Source organism: Malaclemys terrapin, chromosome 1 (genome assembly GCF_027887155.1).
Source record: "Malaclemys terrapin pileata isolate rMalTer1 chromosome 1, rMalTer1.hap1, whole genome shotgun sequence".
Classification (NCBI taxonomy): Eukaryota; Metazoa; Chordata; order Testudines; family Emydidae; genus Malaclemys; species Malaclemys terrapin.
The window spans coordinates 156509323-156536429 of record NC_071505.1 but is presented as its reverse complement, the minus strand read 5'-3'; the positions used below and the strand labels follow the sequence as shown (position 1 = coordinate 156536429).

At 40.8% G+C, this 27107-nt stretch overlaps 1 protein-coding gene and 1 long non-coding RNA gene across 26 annotated transcripts in view; one reads left to right on the top strand and one right to left on the bottom strand.

Moving 5' to 3' along the window:
* ABI3BP (ABI family member 3 binding protein) overlaps positions 1-27107 on the top strand; it is a 295082-nt gene that overhangs the window by 216066 nt on the left and 51909 nt on the right. For 20 of the 25 annotated variants that reach the window (XM_054044959.1, XM_054045001.1, XM_054045113.1 and 17 more), the window contains 5 exons: positions 3499-3573; positions 4008-4073; positions 5115-5189; positions 16520-16612; positions 21464-21574. In XM_054044959.1, the coding sequence (XP_053900934.1) occupies positions 3499-3573; positions 4008-4073; positions 5115-5189; positions 16520-16612; positions 21464-21574 (420 nt within the window). The remainder of the gene's footprint in view (positions 1-3498; positions 3574-4007; positions 4074-5114; positions 5190-16519; positions 16613-21463; positions 21575-27107) is intronic. The other 5 variants (XM_054045109.1, XM_054045103.1, XM_054045096.1 and 2 more) reach the window with 1 other exon arrangement.
* LOC128846035 (uncharacterized) lies at positions 107-25418 on the bottom strand. The gene is made up of 4 exons (XR_008446752.1): positions 25309-25418; positions 2228-2385; positions 1905-1985; positions 107-957 (listed from the first exon to the last, which is right to left on the bottom strand). It is a non-coding gene; the product is annotated as an uncharacterized LOC128846035 (long non-coding RNA).

Genomic DNA, 27107 nt, shown 5'->3' with positions numbered 1-27107 from the left:
CCCAAATACCATATTTTGTGTTTTTGGAAAGGGAGGGGGAGACTCAGAGACTGAGCCAAATTCTGCCCTCGAATGGACATGCGCTGCTCCCATTGGGGAAAAAAAATTGTGCATGTGCATCCAAGAGCAAGATTTGGCTTGGCAAATGCACAAAATGTGCTAATCTCATTTAGTTCTGTACTTGGAACTCAAGGATTCTTCTTCAAGTGATGGTCCCTATGTGTATTCTGCTGTGGGGTGCAATCTCCTAAAACCAAAACCTTTTTGCTAGCAGTTTCCATTAGTCTGCACCTGCACCCTTCTTGTGCTCTGGAACTCCAAGACCTATGAAGGAGGGTTGCTGATGCATTCCAGATCCCCCCTCATAAACTCCTCAACTTTCGGCAGAGCATGGGCCTACCAAGTTGGTGGCAATCCTCATTAATGACTCCATCTTAGAATCTGCCACGGTAGTCTGGCATACCTGTCATATATTCCCCCGCTCCAAAGAGGTACAGAACAGAAGTACTTTGTATCAGTCTAGGGAGCAGAATTTTTATTTACACACCTTGCTCCAAACTCCTTCATAGTCCAAGCAGTCATTGAAAGATACAGGCAACATCAACCAAGATCTACCGCCTTCTGATAAGGAACTTATTTGGGAGAAAGTTTTTACTTCAACTAGCCTACATTTCTGCATAGCAAATTGCCAGGCATTAATGTCTAAATACAATTTTGTGAATTACTCTAAGTTCACAGAATTTACTAACCAGCTCCTGCAGTAGGATAGAGTGCAGTTCCAAGTACTCATTGAGGAAGGTAAATTGATTACCAGATCATTCCTCCAAGTGTCAGTTGATGCAGCGAACATGCCTTCCAATTGATGGTGTTGGCTATTGTCAAGTGTAGAGTGTCATGGCTTCAGTCCTCAGAGAAGTCCAATCTACAGTGGAGGATTTTCCATTTGAAGATAACAGTCTGTTCAGGGAGAAGGCTGATAATTCATTACACTCATTAAAGGACTCAAAGGCAACCCTCTGCTGTCTAGGGAGCTACACTCCAGGGCCATGGAGGAAATTTCACAGGCCATAATGGTATAAGCAGTGACTGGCACCTCACCCCTTTTATCTTCAGAGGGGCTATGAACCACCATGGGAATGACAGAGGGTGCAGCAGAGCAAGCAAACGTTCCCCCCCTCTTCCTCCATCCAACCCCAGCCTGTTGCTAAGAAACACTTGACGGGACCAAATCATTCCAGATGCCATGTCGGTCCTCCCAGATTTTTTGTACACAATTTGGTGGCCATGTAGCTTGGCAGATGGTAATGACCGACACAGGCATTCTTGACATCATTCAGACGGGCTACACTATAGAGTTAATCTCCCCTCCCCCATCAAAACCCCTTCTCTACCCTTCTTCAGGAACCACTCTCACAAGAGATTGCTCATTCAAGAAGTGGAATCCCGTCTTCATCAGGAACCATAAAGCTGGTAACCCCTCAACACTGGGCAAAGGGTATTTACTCAAAATACTTTCTCATCCCCTCCCCCACCCCATAAAAAAGGAGGATGGGAGACTCAGCTTGGTGTCTTTATCTGCAGATTGAAGTTCAGGATGTTCACCCTGGCTTCATAACCTTCCGGTCAGGTCAGAACCTTCCCTCCTGTTATGAAGCCTCAGTCAGGTCTTCTCAACATTAACAAGGCTTCCATTTAACCCCCCAGCCTCATGCTCTTTGACCCACCTATCTATGAAGGTTGCATTTCTGGACGCCATCACCTTAGCTGGAAGATGAGGTGAGCTGGGAGTCCTTATGGCTGATCTGCTGTACATAATCTTCCAAAAGGGCAACGTTTAAGACTTCATCCTAAATTTATTCCTAAAATAACCTCAGATTTCCATTTGAATCAAACAATTCACTCACCTGTTTTCTTCCCGAAACCACGTCACCAGTGAGGACATAATACTTCATTCTCTAGATATCCACCAGGCTCTGGCATTCTACCTACAAAGAAGATATTGCCTAGATATTGCCTTTGCAGAATGGTTGAGAGGGGAAGCGATCTTTTCCCAAAGACTTTCAAAGCAGATACGAAGCTGCCTTGTGCAGTGTTGCGAGTTAACAGCCATCCTCCCCCGATATGTGAGAACCCACTCAACTAGGGCCAAGGCTGCTTTGATACCCTCATTTTGTAATGGTCCTCTTACTGAAATCTGTAAAGCAGCAACATGGGGTTCTGTCCATACCTTCATGAGAGACACGTCCGGATACAAGTTTCGACAGCTAATGCATCTTCCAGCACAGCAGTCTTCCAGTCATTGGTACCACAGCGGTCCTCTGCACCCTCCTCAATGAATACTGCTTGTCAGTCATCCACAGTGGAATACACATAGGGACTATCAGTCTAATAAGAAAGAGAAATTACTGGTAATTAGGAAGTGAAGTGCTTCGAGATATGTTGTCCTTGTATGTATTCCACTACCTGGCCTCCTTTCCCTCTGCTTTGGTTCCTTTGCACATGATTCATGGTGGAGAAGGAACTGGAGACGCAGTCAGTCTGCACCACTTCTTATGTTCTCAGTTAAGAGCATGAGGCAGAGAAGGGCACAGCCAAAAATCTTCTGGTCTCAGACACATGGAGCGCATGCATGCCCCACAATGGAGTGGAAATAGGGACTACACAATAAGAAGTCTAGTTATTGTACAAGACTGAGAAAGATGTTACTTACCATGTGATACTTTTCATTGGAATTCTGTGGGATAGAGTTTACATAATTAACAGTAGCCAGATTAATCATGACTTCCCCCTTTTTCCTGACTATGTAGCCCTGCATACACACAGCTCTTGTGAACCTCAGTGGGAGTTACATGTGCATAAGGGCCACCTTATTGATTGAGAAGACACAATTTTCAGAATTTCATCTTGTTCCATGTTTTTAGTCAAGTAAATGAAACTTGCAGGGAATGTTGTTGTTTTTTAAAAAAATATTTAAGAAAATGTGTCTATTTTTTCCCAAATCTTATGGGGAAATAGTCATAATATGAAAGTGGATATTTCCCCATTGGAACACTTACTTTAAATATACTGTACTTTATTTCTGTACAATCAAAATCTATCATCTGCCTCAGTGATCATATGAAGTTTAATGCATTTATGTTACTACTTTGTGTTTTGTTTCTCAGATGGATAGTGTTACAGAAGTGCAAAGTATTAACATACTCAGCCATCTTTCAGATGTGATATCTCATCTAGGCCTATAACCATTTTTCCAAGTTGAACAATGACATTCTGTCTGCTTAAACATTTCCTCTGTAGTTTCATATGAAAAATTTTATTCTTCATTTAGACTCTTAAAAAACTATTTTACAGTGTTGCTAGTGCAGAATGGCTACTAGGTTCAGCAGCCAAATGACAAACTCTGCTTATGGTGCAAAGAATTGTAGAGCCTATTAGACTGTATTTTGGGTGTAAGATGATAGTAACTAACTGTTCATAACTTCTGTTTTACATTTACAGCCTCCTATGTGATTCATACAGAAACCATTAAACCTAAAATATCAAAACCATTTGGCAAAACAGAGGCAACCCTGGGTAATGGCCAACACTTCACATTTTTAAACTTCATGCTGTCACTGCATTTCACCAGCCCATGCTCTCATTGCTTTGAATTTCTTCATTTTGCTTGCAGACGTCATCTCTTGAGTGATGATGAAAACTTTCACACCTTTATCTGGAATACTTAACTTTGTTTTTTTACAGAAGCTAATTAAACTTCTTAAGGCCACAAACATCCTGTAGAACTGACTCTGTATCCATATGCAATTGTGTAACTCAGTGTAAAATAATTCATGTCTTTTTCTCTTAAAACTAAGCATGAATGTAGCCAGCCAGACTCTACAGACTGGCTACAGTTAACTTCTGAACAAACAAGCTCATTTTGCTTCAATGCACTGAAAGGCCTGTCTCCCTTGATCATTGCTATTCCTCACAACCCTGGCACTTAAACTTCAGTGTGTCTCTTTCAGCACCACATAAAATGCGTCTCACTTCTGCAAGACCCAAGATCTTTGATAAGCCACAGACCAGACCTGGTAATTAAGTATTCTTTTAAAATATCCTTGTTTAATCAGCTTCACTTACTTTTAGCTGTATCTTTTAAATACTGCTGTGAAGCAGTTAGTATTTTCTTTTCTGTTGAGTAGGTCTATTGATGTAGTCTTTCCATTGCTGATTTTATCTACTGGAATTTTTTTGAATCAGATAAACTTTCAAAGAGCTGGTTTCTAATTTTTTTCCGTCTGAAAAAGATGTTTCATTATTGTATAGAAGCTGTTGACCCAGATAATGCATAGCATAATCTAGAAAGTACCTTATAATGCTGCTTAACCAACAGTAGTAATCAGGGCTCCCATATTCTCTGATAAATGTAGTTTATATTTCATGTCAGACTCCCAATTTCTGCAGTGCATTGTGCTAACTTCTGTGACACGTTGAGCCATTTCACAACACTGATTTTGAAGCAGAATTCCCTGTTGAAATAAATGCGGAGTTTTGCTTAAGAATTAGTGGCACAATATGGTCCACTGAAATTTCTGCAGCATCTTCAAGTAAATTCAAAGACCAAGATTTTTATTTAATTAAATACGTAAATGAGTAATAGAAACAGTACATTATTTCTTCTTTGGTCCTTGTTGATGTTTAATTTAATACAAATCTCAGTTTTAATTTTTTTAAAATTACCCTAGAACTTCAATTTTCAACATGCTCCACAGTTTTGTGATAGCAGTTGGGACTTTGCTCACATAAATTTTTATTATTTGTTCAATGAGAGCTTGTATTGTGCCATCAAATTCTGCAACTGGTGGATTCTGCAACCATACCCTGTTGGTAGTTTCCATCTTTAAAAAATGTTTGCATACATTCAGATAAAATGGTTTTTGAAGACCCAATTTGTGGACTAAAATAGCATGTTTTTTTTTTTTTTTAAATCAAATGCATGAGCCACAATACCATTATTACATCATTTCCTCTCTAACCAATAGGGGATTCAGTTTGCAGTGGCCTGGCTATCAGTGTTTTATTTTTTTTTAATTAAAAACTGTCTGAGCAATTTAGTATTATTGTCTCTGCAGCACTAAACAAGACAACACCGGGACCTGGTAGAACAAAAACTGCTGGAGCGATGAGATGGGGTGGGACACCAACAGGTAATGCTTACAGATATGCTTTCTCTGCAATATTTGAGTGTATCAGTAAAAAGCCAGGAGTGTACCTGTTCAATCCATCTAACTTTCTCTGAATTCATGTTTTACCAAGTTTTACTTAGTTATGGGAGTGAATTCTCTAACTGGAATACTATAATTCATTTACTGTTTTCTGATCATGTTATGGTGCTTAATTTATGCCTATCATGACTGAGCATCACTATAAAAACCATATATATATATATTCACTACTGTTTTATATATGGTCCATTTATAGCTTCAAATTGAGCTAATTGTTAACAAGAACCACAGTACAATTACAGTTGTGGGGTTCCAAGCTGGGATCAAGTTCCCTACCACTCTAAGGGTATGATGAGAAAACAGTTTTGTGAACCACCACTGCGCTCAGCCATTTAATCATATTACTGTAGTTGTTTCAGTCTTAATTGGTACTTGGAATGTCCTCTTGTAACTCAAAAGGAAATGTCAGTGATGATGATAATGGTTAGCTACTATTTGAATACGGTTTTTCAACCCATTTGTGCACCTACCTTATAGCAATTTAATTTAGACCACATTCCCTAGTTTCTGTATGAAAATGTCATGTGGAACTGTGTCAAAAGCCTTACGAAAATCAATATATATCATGTCTACTTCTTCCCTCCATCCACTAGGCCAAAAGGAAATTAGGTTGATTTGGCATGATGGGTCTTGACAAATCTGTTACTTATCACCCTATTAACCTAAGGGTTTTAACAAATTGATTATTTAATCATTTGTTCCAGTATCATAGAATCATAGAATATCAGGGTTGGAAAGGACCTTAGGAGGTCATCTAGTCCAACCCCCTGCTCAAAGCAGGACCAATCCCCAACTAAATCATCCCAGCCAGGGCTTTGTCAAGCCTGACCTTAAAAACCTCTAAGGAAGGAGATTCCACCACCTCCCTAGGTAACCTATTCCAGTGCTTCACCACCCTCCTATTGAAAAAGTTTTTCCTAATATCCAACCTAAACCTTCCCCACTGCAACTTGAGACCATTACTCCTTGTTCTGTCATCTGGTACCACTGAGAACAGTGTAGATCCATCCTCTTTAGAACCCCCTTTCAGGTAGTTGAAAACAGCTATCAAATGCCCCCTCATTCTTCTCTTCTGCAGACTAAATAATCCCATTTCCCTCAGCCTCTCCTCATAAGTCATGTGCTCCAGTCCCCTAATCATTTTTGTTGTCCTCCACTGGACTCTTTCCAATTTTTCCACATCCTTCTTGTAGTGTGGGGCCCAAAACTGGACACAGTACTCCAGATGAGGCCTCGTCAATGCCAAATAGAGAGGAATGATCACATCCCTCGATCTGCTGGCAATGCTCCTACTTATACAGCCCAAAATGCCATTAGCCTTCTTGGCAACAGGGCAACTGTGTACTCATATCCAGCTTCTCATCCACTGTAACCCCTAGGTCCTTTTCTACAGAACTGCTGCCTAGCCACTCAGTCCCTAGGCTGTAGCAGTGCATGGGATTCTTCCATCCTAAGTGCAGAACTCTGCACTTGTCCTTGTTGAACCTCATCAGATTTCTTTTGGCCCAATCCTCTAATTTGTCTAGGTCCCTCTGTATCCTATTCCTACCCTCCAGTGTATCTACCACTCCTCCAAGTTTAGTGTCATCTGCAAACTTGCTGAGGGTGCAATCCATGCCATCCTCCAGCTCATTAATGAAGATATTGAACAAAACCAGCCCCAGGATTGACCTTTGAGGCACTCCACTTGATACTGGCTGCCAACTAGACATGGAGCCATTGATCACTACTCTTTGAGCCTGACAATGTAGCCAGCTTTCTATCCACCTTATAGTCCATTCATCCAGCCCATACTTTTTTAACTTGCTGGCAAGAATACTGTGGGAGACCGTATCAAAAGCTTTGCTAAAGTCACAGAATAACACATCCACTGATATCCCCTCATCCACAGATCCAGTTATCTTGTCATAGAAGGCAATTAGGTTAGTCAGGCATGACTTGCCCTTGGTGAATCCATGCTGACTGTTCCTGATCACTTTCCTCTACTCTAAGTGCTTCAGAATTGATTCCTTGAGGACCTGCTCCATGATTTTTCCAGGAACTGAGGTGAGGCTGACTGGCCTGTAGTTCCCCAGATCCTCCTTCCCTTTTTTTAAAGATGGGCACTACATTAGCCTTTTCCAGTCATCTGGGACTTCTCCCATCGCCATGAGTTTTCAAAGATAATGGCCAATGGCTTTGCAATCACATCTGCCAACTCCTTTAGCACCCTCAGATGCAGTGCAGAACTTCCAGGTATTGAAGTTTGGCTGACTGGTCTATAATTCCCTGGGTCCTCTTTGCTCCCTTTTATAAAGATAGGTACTATGTTTGCCCTTCTATAGTCTTCTGGGACCTCACCTGACCTCCAGGAGTTCTCAAAGATAATTCTTAACAGATTGGTTCAGCTAGTTCCTTAAGTACCCTGGGTTAAATTTCATCAGGCCCTGCCAACTTAAATACATATAACTCATCTAAATATTCTTCAATCTGTTCTTTTCCTAATCTGGCTTGTATTCCTTCCTTCCTTGTTGTTATAAATTATGTTACGCATCTGATCATAATTAACCTCTTTAGTGAACATTGAAGCAAATTAAGGATTAAACACCTTAGAGCCTGCTTGCTGTCAGCTGTTAGCTCTCCTTCCCAACTAAGCGATGGACCTGCTTTTTTCTTCATTTTTTTCTTGCTGCTAATAGTATACCTCTACCTTGATATAACGCTGTCCTCGGGAGCCAAAAAATCTTACCGCATTATAGCTGAAACAGTGTTATATTGAACTTGCTTTGAGCCACCGGAGTACGCAGCCCCGCCCCCCCGGAGCACTGCTTTACCACGTTATATCCGAATTCGTGTTAGACCGGGTCGCGTTATATTGAGGTAGCGGTGTATGTATAGAACCTCTTCTTACTGCGCTTTATGTCCCTTGTTAGGTGTGACTCATTTCGTGCCTTAGCCTTTTTTATTTTGTCCCAACATTCTTGTGCTGTTCTTTTATAATCATCCGTAGCAATTTGTCCATGTTTCCACATTTTGTAGGATTCCTTTTTTTTATTTTAGGTCATTAAATTGCTGCTGATGGAGCCATTTTGGCCCCTAACTATTATTCCTGTTTTTCCTTCTCATTGGTAAAATTTTCAATTCGGCCCTTAGTATTGTCTCTTTTTTAGAAACTACCAGTTCTCCTGAATGCCTTTTTCCCTTAGATTTTCTTCCTATGAGACCTTATCTACCAGTTCTGAGTTTGTTAAAGTCAGCTTTTAAAGTCCATTATCCTTATTATGCTGTTCTTACTCTTTCCTTAAAAACATGAAACCTATCATTTCATAATTACTTTCAGCCAAATTGCTTTCTACCTTCAGATTTGTACCGATCCTTCCTTGTTAAATTAAATCTAAAATGTTATCCCCTGGTTACTTCCTCCACCTTCTGAAATAAGAAGTTGTCCCCACTATAATCTAAGAACTTAACAGCCCCAGTCGGGGCCTAAATGTTGCATGTTTAAATGCAGTGCTTGTACAGTTCTTAAATAGTATAGTATTTTATAAAGCCTTTAGACATTGCATAATTTTTCTCCCCTGAACAGTGAGGTTACTGAAGAACCCTGGCTAGTCTGTCATTCTAATACCAGCTGGGCTCTTCTTCTTTCTCCTTCCTTGCTGGTAGTGTTCTTGGACTGTGCTCCACTTCTTCTTCGTCATTGACCTGTGGCATCAGTGCCAAGATATGCTGCCCCATGCAGAGTGTGCTTGGCACTGGAGGATCCAGATGCTAACCTGTGGAATGTGTTTTTTCCAGCAGCAGCATATGAGACTGTGCTGGCTTCCTGGCTGGCTTTTTTCCGGCCTTTTGGCTGGTTGCATTCTTGACTCTGGTGCCAGGTGTTAAACTGACTGTGGGAATGGGACAGAGACAGCAACCTTTTGAATAACTTTTTTTTTAATTCTCTTCCTAATGTGAGGCAACATTTTCTATAATTTTCTTTGAATTTGATTCCCTGCTTATTTGTCTTAACCTACAACACTTGTGTCATAATGGAAAAAGTGGTTTTCTTAATGCCTCATTTATAGTTGTTTGATCCTGACAATTTAAAGCACTGCACAATGTACTAGCATGGTATATTAGTTGTTTTCAACAACTCTCCTATAAAGTAGCATTCTCCTTGTGCAGGAACTGAATGGGCTGCTTCTGTCACAGTAGCCACCCACTGTATGTGCTGCTCTTTTTTCCCCACCTTTAAAACTAGAGCTGTGTGCTCAGGCTCTACAGGACTCAAGTGCTTAGGTAATTTAATTAGTAGTTTCATAAACTCACCCCATCCCATCTGCTGGCAAAAGACATTTATGTTATAGAAATAAAGTGAGATTTGGTGGTCTTGTGGTATTTCTGCTGTTGGAGTGGGAAATGCTAGATATTCTGTTATTCCAGGCTGCATGAGTGTTTCCAGGAGGCATGATTAAAGTCAGAGAAAAATATAAACACACATGCAAATACTGTCAGCCACACACATCAAAAAGTTTGGGTGAATGTGCTGAGAAGAAATTCTCCTGATAAATCATTACACTAGACTGACAGATACCATGACAAACAGCATGTTGGGTAGTCCAAATACCACTAAATCCTTGAGGTAATGAACAAAACCACACTTACTTGCAACTTTTGAACTCCATTTAATCAAGCAACAGGGAAAACAGAACAACCATGCCAGTGTTGTGGCTCTGTTAGCCTTTCTCCTGAAAACCCTGGATTTGTTTTTCCATACTGCCTAATTAAATACCATTTAAGTTGTCATATAAGATTGGCTTGTTTTCTTCAAGATGGCCTAATTTAGCTGTGTTTAGCATAGTGGGCAGTTCAATGGTTTTGTCAATGTGCCTACACATTGTATTGATTATTTAGCTCTGGGATAGCATAGTAAACTAGAACATACTTCCCCTATGTCTCATGGTGTGCAGCATATTTTTCTGTTTGAAAGAGATATTGAACGGTGAGATCTTTACACACCCAGACAGAGCCATCCCTTGGGTAGGGCAAATCGGGGCAACCGCTCCAGGCCCCGCACTTTGGGGGGCCCCATAGGCCAGTGCGATTGCCCGGCGCAGTTGGTACTGGAAGACATAGACAAGGGAACTAGGCATGTGGGGGATGCTGCAGCCCCCCCCCCCCCAACCAGGGTCTCAGCTGCTGTCCCGCACAACCGGGACTCTGCCCAGCCACCTATGCAGAGCGGAGCCCCCAAGCCAGCAGGGGCTGATTTGTCCTGGGCCCTGCACCCTCTGGGGACAGCCCTGCACACAGACCCACCAATGGATCTCATGCCTGACCTGTAGCGTCATTCTGAGTCCTCTACTGTGTGAGAGTTAGTTAACATATATCCATTGCTTTGATCATGTAAAGAGTTACTTCAATGCTATAAATCTGAAAGTAGACTGCAATCACATCAGTTATAGGAGGTGGCTTTGAGAAGCAATGCAGTTCTGTGACAGGATACCAGACTAGGAATTAGGAGACCCGGGTTCTAATCCCAGCTCTGTCACTGATTGTGTGACCTTAGGTGTGTCACTTCACACTTCAGAGCTCCAGTTTCCCTATCTGTAAAATGGGAGTAATAATTCTGAGCCACCTTTGTAGAGTGCTTTGAAATCTAAAGAATATGCATTGTCCAAACCCATCTCCTTTTATAATTAAATCAGAATTTGAGAGAAATCTGAGCTTCCTAGGTGTGTAGATTACTGGATGTCTAATTCCCTAAATAATGATAATTTACAGGAGGTTCAGTAGGTCAGCCAGAAATTTAAATACTGGGGAATGTGTGTGTGTGTGTGTGTGTGTATATATATATATATATATATATGTATATATATATATATATATATATGTATATATATATATATATATATATATACACACACACACACACACACACAATCCATTAATTTGGGAAATGAAATGCATCATTTAATTGTCTAAGAGTAAAATTATGCTGTGTGTGAGTATGACTTTAGATTTCTAATATAATCAGAAAGTAATGAGCACTCTGAGAACCAGCAGAATGTCAAGAGAGTAACAAATCTACCTCCTGTTTGGGCAACGAACATGAACACAGTTTTCTTTGGGGATATTGTCAGTAAATGTTAGTTTTATTAATCTCAAATATTGAAATTCTGAGATTGTGAAGTTGCTTTTTTAGTTCAAACTACCCAGAAACCCACTGGCAGAAGATGAGAAAGCAGGTGAGAACTTGAGGATGGAGAGAGGATTTTTCAAGAGCTAAACAGGAAAGCATGGATATTGGCTGAATAGATCACATCCAGTCATGCCTTGGAGATTTTTATTGAAAATTAGGGATGATTAACCAACACTGAGGGTCAAATTGTATTTTTTTAGTCACTAAATCCTTTTTGGGAGGTAAGGATGGAGGCATGCAGCAGTGGGAGTACCCAGAAAAATTCTATTTGACTCAGTCACTCTCAGATGTAACCATGCTCTATACTTGCAGGGGAAACAGGCCTGAGAACATAAAACCCAGACCTGGATTTTGAACTTCTTGAAGTTCAGAGTCAATTGGATTCAGGGTTTTGGTTTGAGCCATTTCCAGTTTGTGGATCTGTATGTGGCAGTGTGACTCAGTGTAGAGGACTGAAGTCAGGTGGGGTCATTCTTAATAAAATACACTGAAGAACTGAAGACGAATATATTGTTCTTCTAACTCTCCTGGTAGCTGCTCTTCTCTCCCCTCAGAAGAAAGAGGCTCCTCCAACAATTCCTCATGATCTCTGCCCCCACCCCACCCCCATTCCAGTGCCACTGCTTCCTCCACGCCAGTTCCCTCTGCCCCTTCAAAAAAGTGCTTAAGTGGTACATAGACCTTGTGTCGCCCCTCTGCATAGGGAATGAATTTCACCCGAAAGTAGTGGCTAAGTAAAGATTAGACAGTGGAGAAAATTGCAGTGGATTTTCCTGAGACTAGATTTGTTATTGTTTCATGCATTGTTATCAAACACCATATACATTAGCAGAAGATGTTTATAATCATATTAGTTCTTGAGAACAAGTAACAGATCTGTGTTCTCAAGAAGGGTCTTTTTAGCCTGAAAGCATAGAATTTTATTTATCCAATAAAATGTTGCATTATCTTTTTATCTGTATTGTGACAAAGTTGCTCCTCTGCCTTGGTGGGTCCTGCGCTTATTGGTGGATTTGCTCGCCTCAGAGATTCATGGCAGCCCCCAGTTTGGCTACTTTTGTAGTGGCTCAAACCTTCCGTTCACTCAACTAACCTCGTCACTGGCCAGCATGGGGGAAAGGGAGGAGAACAATCCCCGCAGTCTCTGCTGACCCACCTCGTGGGTCAGGGGACAGGCCAGGGACCTTCCCCTCTTGTGGGGCCCACAGTCCAGGTCAACTCCTCTTGTATCAAATAGGGAGTTGGAGGGATGGGGGGAACCCAGGCCTGCCCTCTACTCCGGGTTCCAGCTCAGGGCCCTGTGGATAGCAGTTGTCTACAGTGTTTCCTGTGACCACTACAATTCCCTGGACTACTTCCCCATGGCCTACTCCCAACACCTTCTTTATCCTCACCGCAGGACCTTCCTCCTGATGCTTGATGACGCTTGTGCTCCTCAGTTCTCCAGCCATACACCTTCTCACTCTCTGCTCCTTGCGTGCCTCTTGCTCCCAGCTCCTCGCACACACCTCACTGACTGAAATGAGGTCCTTTTTAAACAAGGTGCCCTGATTAGCCTGCCTGTCCTAATTGATTCTAGTAGCTTCTTAATTGGCTCCAGATGTCCTAATTAGTCTCCCTGCCATAATTGGTTCCAGCAACTTTCTGATTGTTCTGGAACAGCCCATTATCTTACTCTTGCTTAATCTGCGGCTAATGTATCTACTTTCGATCACTCTCCTGTAGCCCTCTAGCCTGACCCTGTCACTACATACATGCATAAAAATAGCAGAAGATGCTGTTGAAGGGGAAGTAGCAGTGAGAATGGAGCAAATTAATCTGTGTGAGTTTAAGCAAGTTACTGCATTCTTTTGTGCCTCAATCACCCCATTTGCGAAACTGGGATATTAGTGCTTACCCAGTTTTGTAAATGTTTTAAATGTATGTAAAAGATTGGGAAAATAGATGACTAAGGGGGAATATGATAGAGGTCTATAAAATCATGAATGGTGTGAAGAAGGTGAAGAAGGAAATGCTATTTTCCCTTCAAATAACTCAAGAACCCAATGAAATTAATAGTCAACAGGTTTAAAACAAACAAAAGGAAGTACTTCTTTACACAATGTTCAGTCAGTCTGTGGAACTCATTGCTAGAGGAATGCTGTGAAGACCAGAAATATAACTGGGTTCAAAAAAGAATTAGATGAGTTCATGGTGGATAGGTCCATCAATGGCTATTAGGCAGGATGGTCAGGGATGCAACCCTACGCTGTGGGTGGCTCTGAGCCTGAGACTGCCAGATCCTCGGACTAGACAACAGGGGATGAATCACTCGATAATTGCCGTGTTCCCACTGAAGCATCTAGCATTTGCCTCTGTCAGAAGACAGGATACTAGGCTAGATGGACCATTAGTCTGACTCACTATGGCTATTCTTATGTTCTCTAGTCAGAGCGCCAGATCAATGGCTGGTATAAATCAGCGTAGTTCCACTGAAGTCAAGTAACCACCATCATTTTTTCTTCTAAATTTAGGGAAAACCTAGGGTGGAATCCTGGTCTGATCTATTATTTTGCATTGAACTCATCTGCCGTTTGCAGTTTCACATTGGTTTCAGAAAGGAGTCAGTGGAGCTAAGCTGGTTTATACTAGCTGAGGTTGTGGCCCAATCAGAGCTAAGTGCAAAGCATTCTGTTATTAGTAAGCATCCTAAGAGAATACAGAGCTGTTAAAGGTACTTTGAAAAGATAATCATTATGAGAGATGGGCCCAAATCAAAATCCTGCATCCAAACATCCTCCCACATTTTGAAGCACGCCCAGATCCAGATTTGAATGTTGTGGCTTGGGCCTGTCATAGGATGTTTGATCCTTTTAAGAGGGAGCAGGGTCCAGTATATCAAATTGCACTTAAAAGGGGGCACCTGAGCCCTAGAGGGGAGGAGACTGGGAGATCTGGAAAACTGCCTGAGAGCAGACTTAAAGGACAAGTGACAGTTAGCCAGGAGAGACAGGAAAGCTGAAGAGAGCTGAAAGGTCTGCAGGCCCTCCCTGTGAATAGGGAGGAATTGGCGAGGAGACTGCCAGAGGTGCTAGTCTGCTGACTTTACCAAACTGGAGGGCCAATGCAGGGAGGCTGTAAAGGGCTAAAAGGTAAGAGACCAGTGGAGAGGCTAGCCTGTTGACCTTCCTGAGACAGAAAGCCTGTGCCGGGAGGTTGAAAAGGGCCGAGGGCTAGGAGACCAGTACGGGGGCTAGCGTGATGATCTGGAGAGCCAGAGCCAGGAGCCCGAAAAGAGCTGAGTCATTGCATTGTGTTTGGGTAGAAGACGCATGAGACTAGTCATGCTCAGGTGGATGGTCTAGAGGCTGGGGCCCTGGAACTCAGGGCAGAAAGGAACTTGGGAACAGAGTTCTGGTGGACTCATGGGTGGGTGACCTGAAGTAATGTCCAGGGATAGGGGAATGGAAGTCACTGTGTTTTCCTCTGTTTCACTGTGGGAACTGGGAGAATGGTTTTCCCACACGGATTCTACAGAATATTGTGTGTGCCATGCATAAGTTATGCCCGGGGTGGGACTTTGAACTGGACAGTGAGTGAGTCTGTGCTCTTTTTAAGGCTGGACTGACGGGAAACTGAAGCAGGTGGGTTTGTCATACCACAGCCTGTCTCTAGAGCGGCTGCTTTATGACAGGTCCCATCTGTAATGATAACTGATGACTTTGGGATCATTTTGGCTTGGGTTTATCATCACATGCTCAGCAAGACTGTACCTGTCCTGGGTACTATACCGCTACACCGGCCACTCAAGACAGCTGCCATAAGATTGCCTAGAAGACTTAACTGGAACCAGTCTGCTATTGTTCAGCTTGATAAGTAATCAGAAAACTTCTCAGGATTAGTTTTAAGATCAGATCCTGTCTCCACTGAAGCCAGTCAGAGTTTTGCCAGGATTAGGCCCATAAATGGTGATCCGTGAATAAGAAGTTACTTAAAAAGAATTATCTGATTTATACTGTTGGAGCAGTACATCTAACACTTAAACAATCTTAATGATAGCTGTTAAATCTATAAAATCTTTGTTTTTAATATCATGGGCAGGTTGGAATTGAATTTGAAATTGATAGTTATTCGACTGTGGTTTTCATTTTCAGATAGTGTGCTATATTAATTTAGTTGACTTCTTTGAAATGTTATCCAAATTAAGTTTAAGTACATAATGTTCTGAGTCATTTGGAAAGTAAATTGTGATAAAACTTTGTTGTGATTAATTGTTTTTAACATAACATACTGAGCACATTAAGGAGAACTATTCAGATGGATTGTCCACAGATGTGACAAAATTACAGTGAATCTCCTCTATCTCATTTTACCAACATTAGCCATTGTGCAGCCAGTGGGATATTTAAATGTACCTTCATTTTGTTAGGGGAATGCATATTAAGATTAGTCTACATGTGTCTTAATTGTCAATATGTAAAACAGTTATACCAAAAATAGTTATGTACCAAGAATATTTATGTTGATCTTTATAGTGCCACTCAACTTTGTTTTTTTTTTTTAAATCAGTTTACATTATTTGTAAATAGGACAGTCCTTTATATACAAACTGAATTTTACCCACATTTTGCCTTCAGTAGTCCAAATATGGTCTGTGTTTGGTTCAGTGTATCTCCAGTGGTTCCATATTGGGGATGAACAGACAGTCTTTTCTAGGAGAAAAAAAGAGCTTGCCCTCTACAAGAGTCAGTACATTTAATTTATGTAGAGAAAAAGCTTGTTTCCTTTTTCAATATCATGTTGGGCCCTAGCTTTTCTTGAGTAACCATGGAATCTCACTGCTGTTACCCAGCCCTTGCTCTCACTACCCCTTTCTACTGCTTGTTGCCCCCTTTTTTGTGCTATGTCTAAAATTAGATTGCCATCTCTTTGGGGCCAGAGCCAATATCTTCTTCCTTGCACTAGAAAGCAACTAGCACACTTTGAGGTTCAATAAATACAATAACAATGAATGATAGGTGTATGTTCTAAGGCTCATGTTTGTTTGAAAATGAGTTGTGTGTGTTTTGTCATGTATACATTTACTTTATTTTCTTTTATTTCGCAGGTGACAAAGAAACAGTTCAGAATTTTACCAACTTTCTCATGGGCACAAATATATCGCTAGAATCCAATATTACATGGAAAAATCCAGATTCCGGTAAGATTAATTATGAAGACCATGTCACAGTTCCTCACAAATAATAAAATTGCCTTTTTAGATGACAAAAAACAAAACACACTATGTCAATTGAAGTAGATAAAATAGGATCTCTCATTTCTCATCAGAAAAATATGTCCTCATGGCTCAGGAGACTGGTGATAGAATAAAGAAATTTACACTTCTAGATCATCAGTTCATATCCAGCACAGGTTGCTGGGGACCAAATGTTGTTACCATCCGATGGTTGTTTGGCAAGCTATGTGATGAAGCTGTGTGGTCAAGAAGCCACATTACAAAAACACCATCACAGTTGGTACTGATTGGCACTCTTGTTGGATGTCTCAGGAGAGACCCAAGGATGGAATGGGTCTAAATGAGACTAAATTACCATCTAACCCATAAGGATACACTCTACGGGCTAAGGTTGAGGACAATTAGCAAGGTAGTACGAGGAAGCTTGCACTTCCTCTGTATATGTTGTATCTGTCCAGGGCTGTCAATTTGGCAATTTTCACAATAATTAAATTCCCATGAACATTCTACATTTTTTAAAGCATTCATATTGTCAAAATAATAAAACAATCACTCTGTTCATGCTTTAATGGAGTTTTTTGTGGCCCACCCAGCAAATTACTTTTTATCTAGCTAATTGTATTCCAGTAAGCTTATTAGGAATTGCATGCTTTTAATGAAAAGGAATATATACATGGTATCATTCTGCCTTCATTATAAGAACCCATACTAACTGCTACTTTGGTGTTTCTGTTCACTAGCTTTAATCTGAAAAAAAATTAGCATCTCTTTGAAGCTGTGCATGAATTTACTTTTATGCTCTTACTGATGTTTTTGAAAGGCTTTTCCTTTTGAATCCTGTCTGATGTTAAAACTTCAAACAATGCGTGCAAAGAAAAGCCTCCTAAATTAATTATAAACTGTGGTGTGTTCATAATCCCGAGATAGAACACTGGCACTTAATTTACTTGGGTGAAAAAAGAGAAATGGGGCTTACAGTTGAGATTTGGCATTTCAGTCCCTTAAAGTTTATTCAGTCTAAAAATTGTACTTAGCAAGGATTAAGTCAATATGATAAACTACTAGTAGTAGTGGTAGCTTCATCCAAGCAGTAAGGTAAAGCCAAGGATGGCTATCAGTTTTAATTGATTAGTCCACTTTTTCTGAACTTAGGTAATTAGTATGTATTTAAGTAGATCCCTTTTGGGATTTGAAGAGTTTGAAAGGACATATTATACATATAATTTTTGAAGAATATCTACATCTGCTGTTATTCATTTTGGTATATTATATATTTATTGGTAAGCCTTTAGAGCTTTGAAGTAAGCCAATACTTTGAACTGCAGTCAAAATGGATTATTGGATATACACTGTTTTGTCATTTTCTTAAATAAGAGTGGACTGTAATTTTATTTTTTACGTTCAGTACTATTCATTAAGCCTACCTACATGAAGTTGTACATTGTTTTGTTTTTGCGTGCTATGTAACAAACAAAATCTACATTTGTAAGTTGCATTTTCATGACAGAGATTGCACTACAGTACTTGTATGAGGTGAATTGAAAAATACTATTTCTTTTGTTTTTTTACAGTGCAAATATTTGTAATAAAAAATATACACTTTGATTTTGATTACAACACAGAAGACAATGTATATAAAAATGTAGAAAATCATCCAAAATATTTAATAAATTTCAATTGGTATTCTATTGTTTAACAGTGCAATTAAAACTGCGATTAATCGTAATTAATTTTTTTGAGTTAATCGCCTGAGTTAACTGCAATTAATCGACAACCTTAGTTTAAACATGGATAGTAGAAGAAAAGTCTCTACTTAAATTTGATTTATCCTGTTTTCCAAGGTATTGGTGGAAAATGTGGTCAGTTGTGATCCATACTTACATTGTCTTTTTCTAAGACACCTCTTCAAAACTCATACAGTGTACTATAGCTGTCTGAAAAATGCATTCTTCTCACTGGGTATTGAGATAGCTTTTCCTGTATGAATGATGTATATTAGTATTATCAATTCAGAGGTGGTAACATCTGGTTGATCAGCATGAGTGGTTAGGCTCTATGAAGCAATTTTGCCATTCTGATAAGTAAAACCAGCCCGTATTTTATATGAAATTGTCACCAGCTGTAGTTGAAGAAACTGAATCAGCTATTGGTTATTTTATTATTTTTAAAAAATTCATATGTCACTGCAAATTTAAATAGTAGTTTACACACATAGCAATTTCCTCCCCCTAGGATTTTATATTTTTTGAGATTATGCATGGGGCTATACATTTTACTCCTGAGGACATTCTGCACCAAAAAAGTTAAAAATTCTGCGCACAATTTTAAAATTCTGCAAAATTCTGCAAATTTTATTTATCAAATAAATGTGGACACTCCAGCATGGCATGGGGGAGCACAGGCCACTGGCTGCACAGAGGTGGGAGATCACTCTGCAGCTCCCTCTCGGGATATGGACTCAGTGGTGAGGCTGCACCCAACCCTGACACAGTGCAAGGACCGGGTCTGCCCCAGAAACACCCCAGGGCACTGCCTCTCTGTACCAGGTGTGGGCAGGCAGGCTCAGCAATGCAGGATCCAAGTGTGGAGGGGCTTAGTGTGAGGTGATCCAGGTGTGGGGTGAGAGGTTTCTGTGTGGGGCAATCTGGGTGTGGGCAGCTCAGTGGGGGATCTGGATGCACAGGGGCTTGTTGTGTGTTCTGCGTGCAATGATAATGGGATTCTGCGGAGGGGGGGTCCGGGTGAAGGTTGCTGGGGATCAGCAAGGGGGGAGCTGGGGGGGGGAGGGACAGAGCTCGGTAGAGGAGTCTGGGTGTGGGGTTCCCAATGCTGGGGGAGTGGGGCTCAGTGGGGTGGAGACCATGTGCAGCTGGTTGGGGCTCAATAGGGCGGGGATCCGGGTGCAGGTGGCTTGTTGGGGTGGTCCAGGTGCTCGGGGAGTGGAGCTTGGGGAGGTTCCGGGTGCGGGGAGAGGGGTGAGGATCACCAGGAGGGCCTGGGCATGAGGGGGTCTGGATGCACAGGGGTTGGGTGGATAGGGGAGCAGCTCCCTGTGCAGTGAGCCCTTCCCCTGCAGCTGATGAGCAATGGGTGCAGGAAGTGCGGGAGGGAGGAAAGGAGTTTGCAGAACTTCCTACAGTCAGGAGAGAAATCTGGGGGTGAGTCTGACACGGCCCTAGGTGCCGTGCAGGGGAAGAAGAAATCCCGTCCCCTCTGCTCATCTGGGACTAGCAGCTGAGCCCGGCGTAAGGTAGGAGCCACCAGCCGGGTCTTCCTCAGTCCTGCCCCCCACCCCACAGTGATTTATCTCTCTGCGGGCTGCCCTGGGCACCCGAAACATACTGCTGGAGAGAGTTGTATGACCACTCCTGTGGCTTCCCTTTGCTTCCCTGTCAGAAAGTCATTTTTCTGCAGGAAAGGAAAGAAATCTGCGGGGGACATAAATTCTGCGCATGCGCAGTGGTGCAGAATTCCTCCAGGAATAAAAAAATTTTGAATAGTTTCTAGTACAGCGAGGCTCTTGGACACTACAGTAATAAAACTGAGGGAGTGGCGTCTCATCAGCAGCATCCAACATGAGCTGGAAGTCTTGTTTCTAGTGGACATGTGTTCACAGTGTATTGGAACCTCAGAGTTACGAACACCAGAGTTACGAACTGACCAGTCAACCACATGCCTTAGTTGGTTGGAAGTATGCAATCAGGCAGCAGCAGAGACAAAAAATGCCCCCGCAAATATAGTACAATACTGTGTTTAAACATAAACTACTAAAAATAAATAAAAGGAAAGCAGCATTTTTCTTCTGCATAGTAAAGTTTCAAATCTGTATTAAATCAATGTTCAGTTGTAAACTTTTGAAAGAACAACCATAACCTTTTGTTCAGAGTTACGAACATTTCAGAGTTACAAACAACCTCCCTTCCCGAGGTGTTCATAACTCAGAGGTTCTGCTGTACAAACTGGCCCCACAATTGCACTCTTGTCAGTTAGCTGTAGGGGAAAAGCCAAGGACTGAATGAGACAGGTGGACTGTCCAACCTGTTAACCCCTGTAGGTGGTCTGTCCAGATCAAAATCAAGCCATATTGGCGATTCAGTTTAGGGAAGTTTGCACTGCCCATGCTGTACCTGTTCCATAACTAAACTATTTAAATCTTCCTTAATAATAATAATAATAATTAATATATGGAGATATACCTATCACATAGAACTGGAAGGGACCTTGAAAGGTCATCGAGTCCAGCCCCCTGCCTTCACTAGCAGGACCAAGTATTGATTTTTGTTAAAAATAAAATAATCATTTAGTATTTTTGGGTGATGCCAGCTTTGTCATGAACAGAGATGCAACGTAGTAAAAAAATTACAATATTGATGGGATTTGGGAATAGGACAACTAATTTGCAGAATTCCAAATGTTCTCAGCTGGTGGTTATCCTTTGGAAGAAAAAATATCCAGTTGTGCCTACAGGAATGTTCTTCTTGACAAAAGTAACTGTGTACACTAAATGAATCTCTGAAGCATGTGGGTAACCTGTCAAAGAAAAGAGCGGTTCAAATGGACTGTCTTGGCTGCCTTGCTCTGATGACGGCGTGGTTTAATCTTTCAGGCATGCACTTTTCCTGCAGAGAATTTAACGTCAATATGTAACTTCGTTCAGGATCTCCCTTTCTGTGCTTCTGCTGTTCTGAATGCCGAAGCACATGCCATAAAATTTTGTTTGAGAAGTCAAAATAAAGCTGTTAGCCCTGTTTCTCTTTCTGATTACATGGTTTGTGGTTAAACAGCTAACGGTACTGTCTTGTAATATTTATACAGTAGCTACAGCACCTGACCGTCGGCATCCTCCCTTAGCTCCTGCCAAGCCCACACAGGTGCGAAGAAAACCGTTGCCTCCAAACACAGTGACTGGTAAACCAGGGAGTGCAGGTATTTCAGCATTTTCATTTTCAGTTTTAATGCTTTTGGTTGCTGTGATGTGCTGAATAGCCTTAACCCCTGTTGATATCCATGGGAATTGAGCGCAGTCAGAACTTCACAGGATCAGGTCCATTTTTGTTAGCTAAGGCAAGTTCTGCAAGGTTCGCACTTGAATTTCCTTGGATATCTATTTTATGCATACAAAGGATGGATCTGATGAAGCACAGGCTGAATATGTCTTGCACCTAAGCTACCCTCCTGAGATGAGCATGTCTGATGCTCTTTTGCCTTCACACAGAAGTCCAGTTCCTTCTCTAACCAGATTTCAGTATAATCAGTCCTACTGGTGCAGCTGAAAGCATAATGGAGTGATGCAGGTTAAGTCAATATTTCCTTTTAAAAGAGTTACAGTAGATAATTTTATGACCAATAATAGCATTTACAGTTATCACATGCATGCCTCAGATAGAGGTAATCAAACATCATGCCTCAGGATATATCTGTAACTGATTATCTGTAAGAATCAGGAAGGGAAAAATGGTGTCCAACATATGTAGCATTACAGAATTTTCAGGGGAATTCGACCCATTAAAAATCAGGGTTGAGATTTGCAAAGCAGTTCAGTGGATTTAACCACACATCTTCTATTGAAAATTAATGGAAAGTGTGTGGCTAAATCCTCTGCTCTGTTTTGAAAATTGCAGCTTAGTTATTTAGTACTACTACTGGAGGCAGGAAATCAGACCCATAAGACTGATTGTCTGTTCTAATATGATTAATACTTTTGTGATTCCAGTATTCCTGTTTATATAAAAAGAATGAGGAGTATTTGTGGCACCTTAGAGACTAATAAATGTAAGCTTTCGTGGGCTAAAACCCACTTCATCAGATGCATACTGTGGAAAATACAGTAGGAAGATATATATACACACAGAGGACATGAAAAAATGGGTGTTGCCATACTAACTATAACGAGGGTAATCAGTTAAGATGGGCTATTATCAGCAGGAGAAAAAAAACATTTGTGGTGATAATCAGGATGGCCCAAACCCACAATAAAATAACAAAGTCAGACAAAATATGAAGATAGTCACTGAACTTTATATAAATACTTCCAAGCAAAACTGTACTTCATGATTTATTATTCTAAAAGAATACTAATACGATGCATTATTAGACAATCTTGAGCCTGCATCCAATAACTATATTGCAATTCTCTAATTCTGTTTAGACCAAACTGCAGAAATACTTCTTATGTTAAACTGTAGCATATATCACAAATATTTGCATTTTCTAAAAGTTAGATTTTATTGAAATAAAATCCATTACTACGGACAACATTAGATTTAATTCTGTGGTTTTGTGACTTACTGCAAAATTGTGTTAAATGAAAACCTGGTTTATGTTTGTAATAGGTCACTGGTTTACAAATAAAAGAAAGAAATTAAGAATGGCTCAAGCTATATTGCCTTCATTGTTATTTCCAAGGTCTGATGTATTGATACATACATATTACTTTTTGTGTGGATGTAACTATTCATGAGTGTGAAAGGCTGCTAGGTCTGACTAGAGGCAGGCAAATGTGATGTAAATGTATACCAATCAAATCTTCTAATTCACCTCAGTTTTGGCTTCTGATATTAGTTCTGGGGTAGAGAAGGCCAGTTGTGCAAGCTGGTGTGCGCTGGGCACTGTATTCAGCAGAGGAACTCACTTTGTGGAGACATTAACCAGTTTGCCCCAGGTCTCCAGTATTGAAAGGTTGGTATTGCGTCAAACTATTGCATTACCAGTTTCTCCTCTTACCACACACAAGAACAAATGCACATGAAATTTTCCCCCTTGACATGGCAGTAGTTCCAGGTGTGAGTTAATGCTGTTAGTTGATTAATATATTTTTAAATTTATGTTGTAATTGGAACATGTTGGGGCAGTTTCATCCTTGGTGTGATTCCATTATTTAATGAACTCAGACCAGGGATGAATTGAGTCCAGGTTCTGCTCATTGTTACACTAGTGCAGGGTCCCCAAACTATGGGGTGTGCCCTCCTGGGGGGGCACAGAGGAACATTCGTGGACCACATGGTGGGGCCCTGGCCAGCCTCCATAAGGGGCGCAGGGAGGGAGTGCCACCCAGCCCCACTCTGCGCCCAACCCAGCTCCGTCCCCATACGCAGCTCCAATCCACCCTATGCTCCACCCCCAGGCCAGCTCTGCCCTCATTCCCGCTCTGCCTCCAGCCCCAGCTCCTCCCCCATCCCTTCAGCCCAAGCTCCTCTGCTGAGGAAGCCTTGATTGTGCAGTAATGGAGGAGCGCGCAGATGGATTCCATTGCTGGTAAGTGGGAGCATGACAGGAAAAGTTTGGGTACCAATGCACTACAGTGTAAATCTGGAGAGACTTCTTTGATGTCCAAGAGTTACTCCACATTTGCACTTTTCTTTGTTAAATCTCTAATTCATTAAATCTCTGATACATCTACCAGTGTTTCATATTTTCATCCTCTTTTCCCTCAACTTAAAGGCCAATTTACATATTAGCTAGTAACTATCATAGAATCCTGGACTTTAAAGATAGAATAAACCAATTAGCTCATCCAATCCATCTCTCAGGCCAGGATTTTCTTCGATCATACATTTCCTAATGTTTTGTCCAGTTTAGTTTTAAATGTCCCAAATCATGAAGCTTCCACCAATTCTCTTCAGAGACTATTCCACAGCCTTAATTAATTATGCATTGATTTTCCCTTTCTTAATTTTGTCCCATAGTTCTTTCTTGTACCACCATTGGAAATTCTTATTAGTAACATTTTATATACAAGCTGAGTATTACGAGAGGAGTTATTGCTTAGCCATTCAAAATCTCCAAAAAGGAAGTAAGAGATTTCTATAAACATCCTGAAATTTGATGGCAAGAATGAAAGCCTTAATGGAATTTCCATTTCTGTCCTTGCGTCTGATTGATCAAAGCCACTGTCTGTTTGGAAGTGATGTTCTTGTGTATCATACAGAGCTGGGCAAATAACAGATATTTCGCAATTCAGAAAAATTAAAAATTAATTGTTTCAGATCAAATTGAAATGTTTTTATTTAATTTTTGGCAAATCGAAAAGTCAAAGTAAATTTTGCTTTGGGTTGAATGAAGAGTTAGGTTTCTATTTCGAGCATTTGTTTAATCTGTGTGTGACGGGATCCCCGGGGTACAGCCTGGGACTGTGGGACCGCTTTGCCCCCTTAAGTCTCTCCAGCCTGGGCTGTCTCTCACAATACCTTGCTAGTGACGAGCAGCAAACCCCTCCAGGTGCTGTTAGCACTCAGCGCAACTGCATGTGGAGACCCCACACCCAGCTAGATTGCATGAATACTCCCAGGGCCACTCATGAATCACACAGAAAAAGGTATCAGAGCCAAATCACTCCAGCTCCCAGCACTGTACCTCAGGAATATACTGTCTTACACTGCTCAAGATGGGCAATGCAAATTTATTAATTGGCTCACCACTTCATCAATGGAAAGTGGATATACACCAGCCTTTGCAAAACCTGAGCAGATTTGCCACACACTTCATACAAACTCACTGGTAAAGATAAACAGTTAAATAAATTTATTTACTATAAAAGGTAGATTTTAAGTGATAGGCAAAAAGTCAGAGTTAGTTACCAAAAGAAATAAAATATAAGCACGCAGTGTAAACTCTCAACCCCATAAGACTGGGCAACAACTAGACTAAGCAGTTTTTCTCACCCCAATGGATATTGCAGTCCATAGTATACAGATTTCACCCTTAAAATCTGGGCCAGTCCCCTCAGTTGGAGGCTTCAGTCTTCTTCTCAGTGTCTTTGTTGCTTGCAGCATAGGAAGGAGCAGGAGAAAAGGCACAGCATGTGGCCACTGTATCTGTTTTATAACCTAAGTCCCATGTGCTTGGGGAACACAAGTCCAAGCATGTCTGGGTGCCTTGCCTAGTCTCCAGGCAAGGCTGAACAATTCCCCCGGTGAGGCCTCATGCAGGTGAGTCATTGCATTGTAGCTCCCTTGCTGGACAATAGTTGTCGATGGGTGGATTAATACCCTGCTCGGGTGTTGGTTACTTTCCTTGCAGTTGCCTCTGGGGAGATAATATCTGACTGATTCCCCAACTTACAGCATGTTTTAGTGACAACCATACAACACAATTCTCATAACTTCATATGCATTAATGATATACATATATGGATAGAGAAATGACTTTTAGTAGATCATAACCTTTCCCCGATACCTTACAAGGCACGCTTTATATGTAAGATCACGATTATATAAAAATGAGGATTATGGGGGCTCCAGGATGCTCCCCCAAGGTATAGAATGTCACAGTGTGTTTATAAAATTATAGGAAGTTTTGAAATGAAATCATTTTGAACCAAAAAAAAGTGAAATGTTTCTTTTGGGGGATTTGTTTCTTTGTTTTTACTGTAAATTTGGCAAAATTGATATGAATTTGCAAAATGTTTCAATGTTGGCAAATCTGCATTTATCAACAAAAAAATGTTTTTGAAAAATATTGACTATCTCTAGTGTCATGATAAGCAGGGAGCAGGCCTAAATTATATAGTATTTGAACTCTTTGAGATTTGCCACGCAATATTTGTTAGAAAATATCTGACCTTTTTCAAATGTAATTTTGGACTTCCACTTACTTTTTGAAAACAAACTACAGTAGAACCGCAGAGTTACAAACACCTCGGGAATGGAGGTTGTTCATAACTCTGAAATGTTCGTAACTATGAACAAAACGTTATGGCTGTTCTTTCAAAAGTTTACAACTGAACATTGACTTAATACAGATTTGAAACTTTACTATGCAGAAGAAAAATGTAGTCTGACGTTCTACTGTAGAAATATTTTGCCACAAACCATCCACCTCTTCAAATACTTGTCTTCATCATTTAGTTGATACCAGGAGATAATAAAAACAATATCCCATGATCTAAAATAATTAAAAATGGCAAATAATTTAGTCATTTATTTTCAATGGAGAATAATAGCGCTACTCATCAACGCCTTCTCAAGATGGATATTGCTTACTATAAAAAAGGGTCTGTCCAGCCCAGAATAAAACCATCCTACCCAATTTCTGGGCCCATTGTGCTGTAGATTATACAAAATGTTGGGCAGAACTAATGAAAGTCATGCTGTTTGTCTTGAATGGATTTAGAGCTGCCCTAGGAAATACTGTAACAAACTTTTTAGAGTTCCATTGTTCAGCTGTGTAAATTCAGCTGTAATTAGGACTCTTGCTGGCTGGCTGTTTACATCCATAATCCTCCTTCATACTATGGACTTGGTAATGTGCCCACCATGTTGAGCATGCAAATGAAAGGAACTTAAAAACAGAATTACACGGGAAGAGTCCAAGTCTCAGTTACTGAATTTAGCTCTCTCATCATGTACCTTGTCATAGGCATAAACCATCACCATTAACCTAGAAGCAGAGAATTATAGATGAGAGAAACAAAAAAGTTTTATTGGGTAATTTTGTCCCTTTACCAATTAGTGTAGGATTG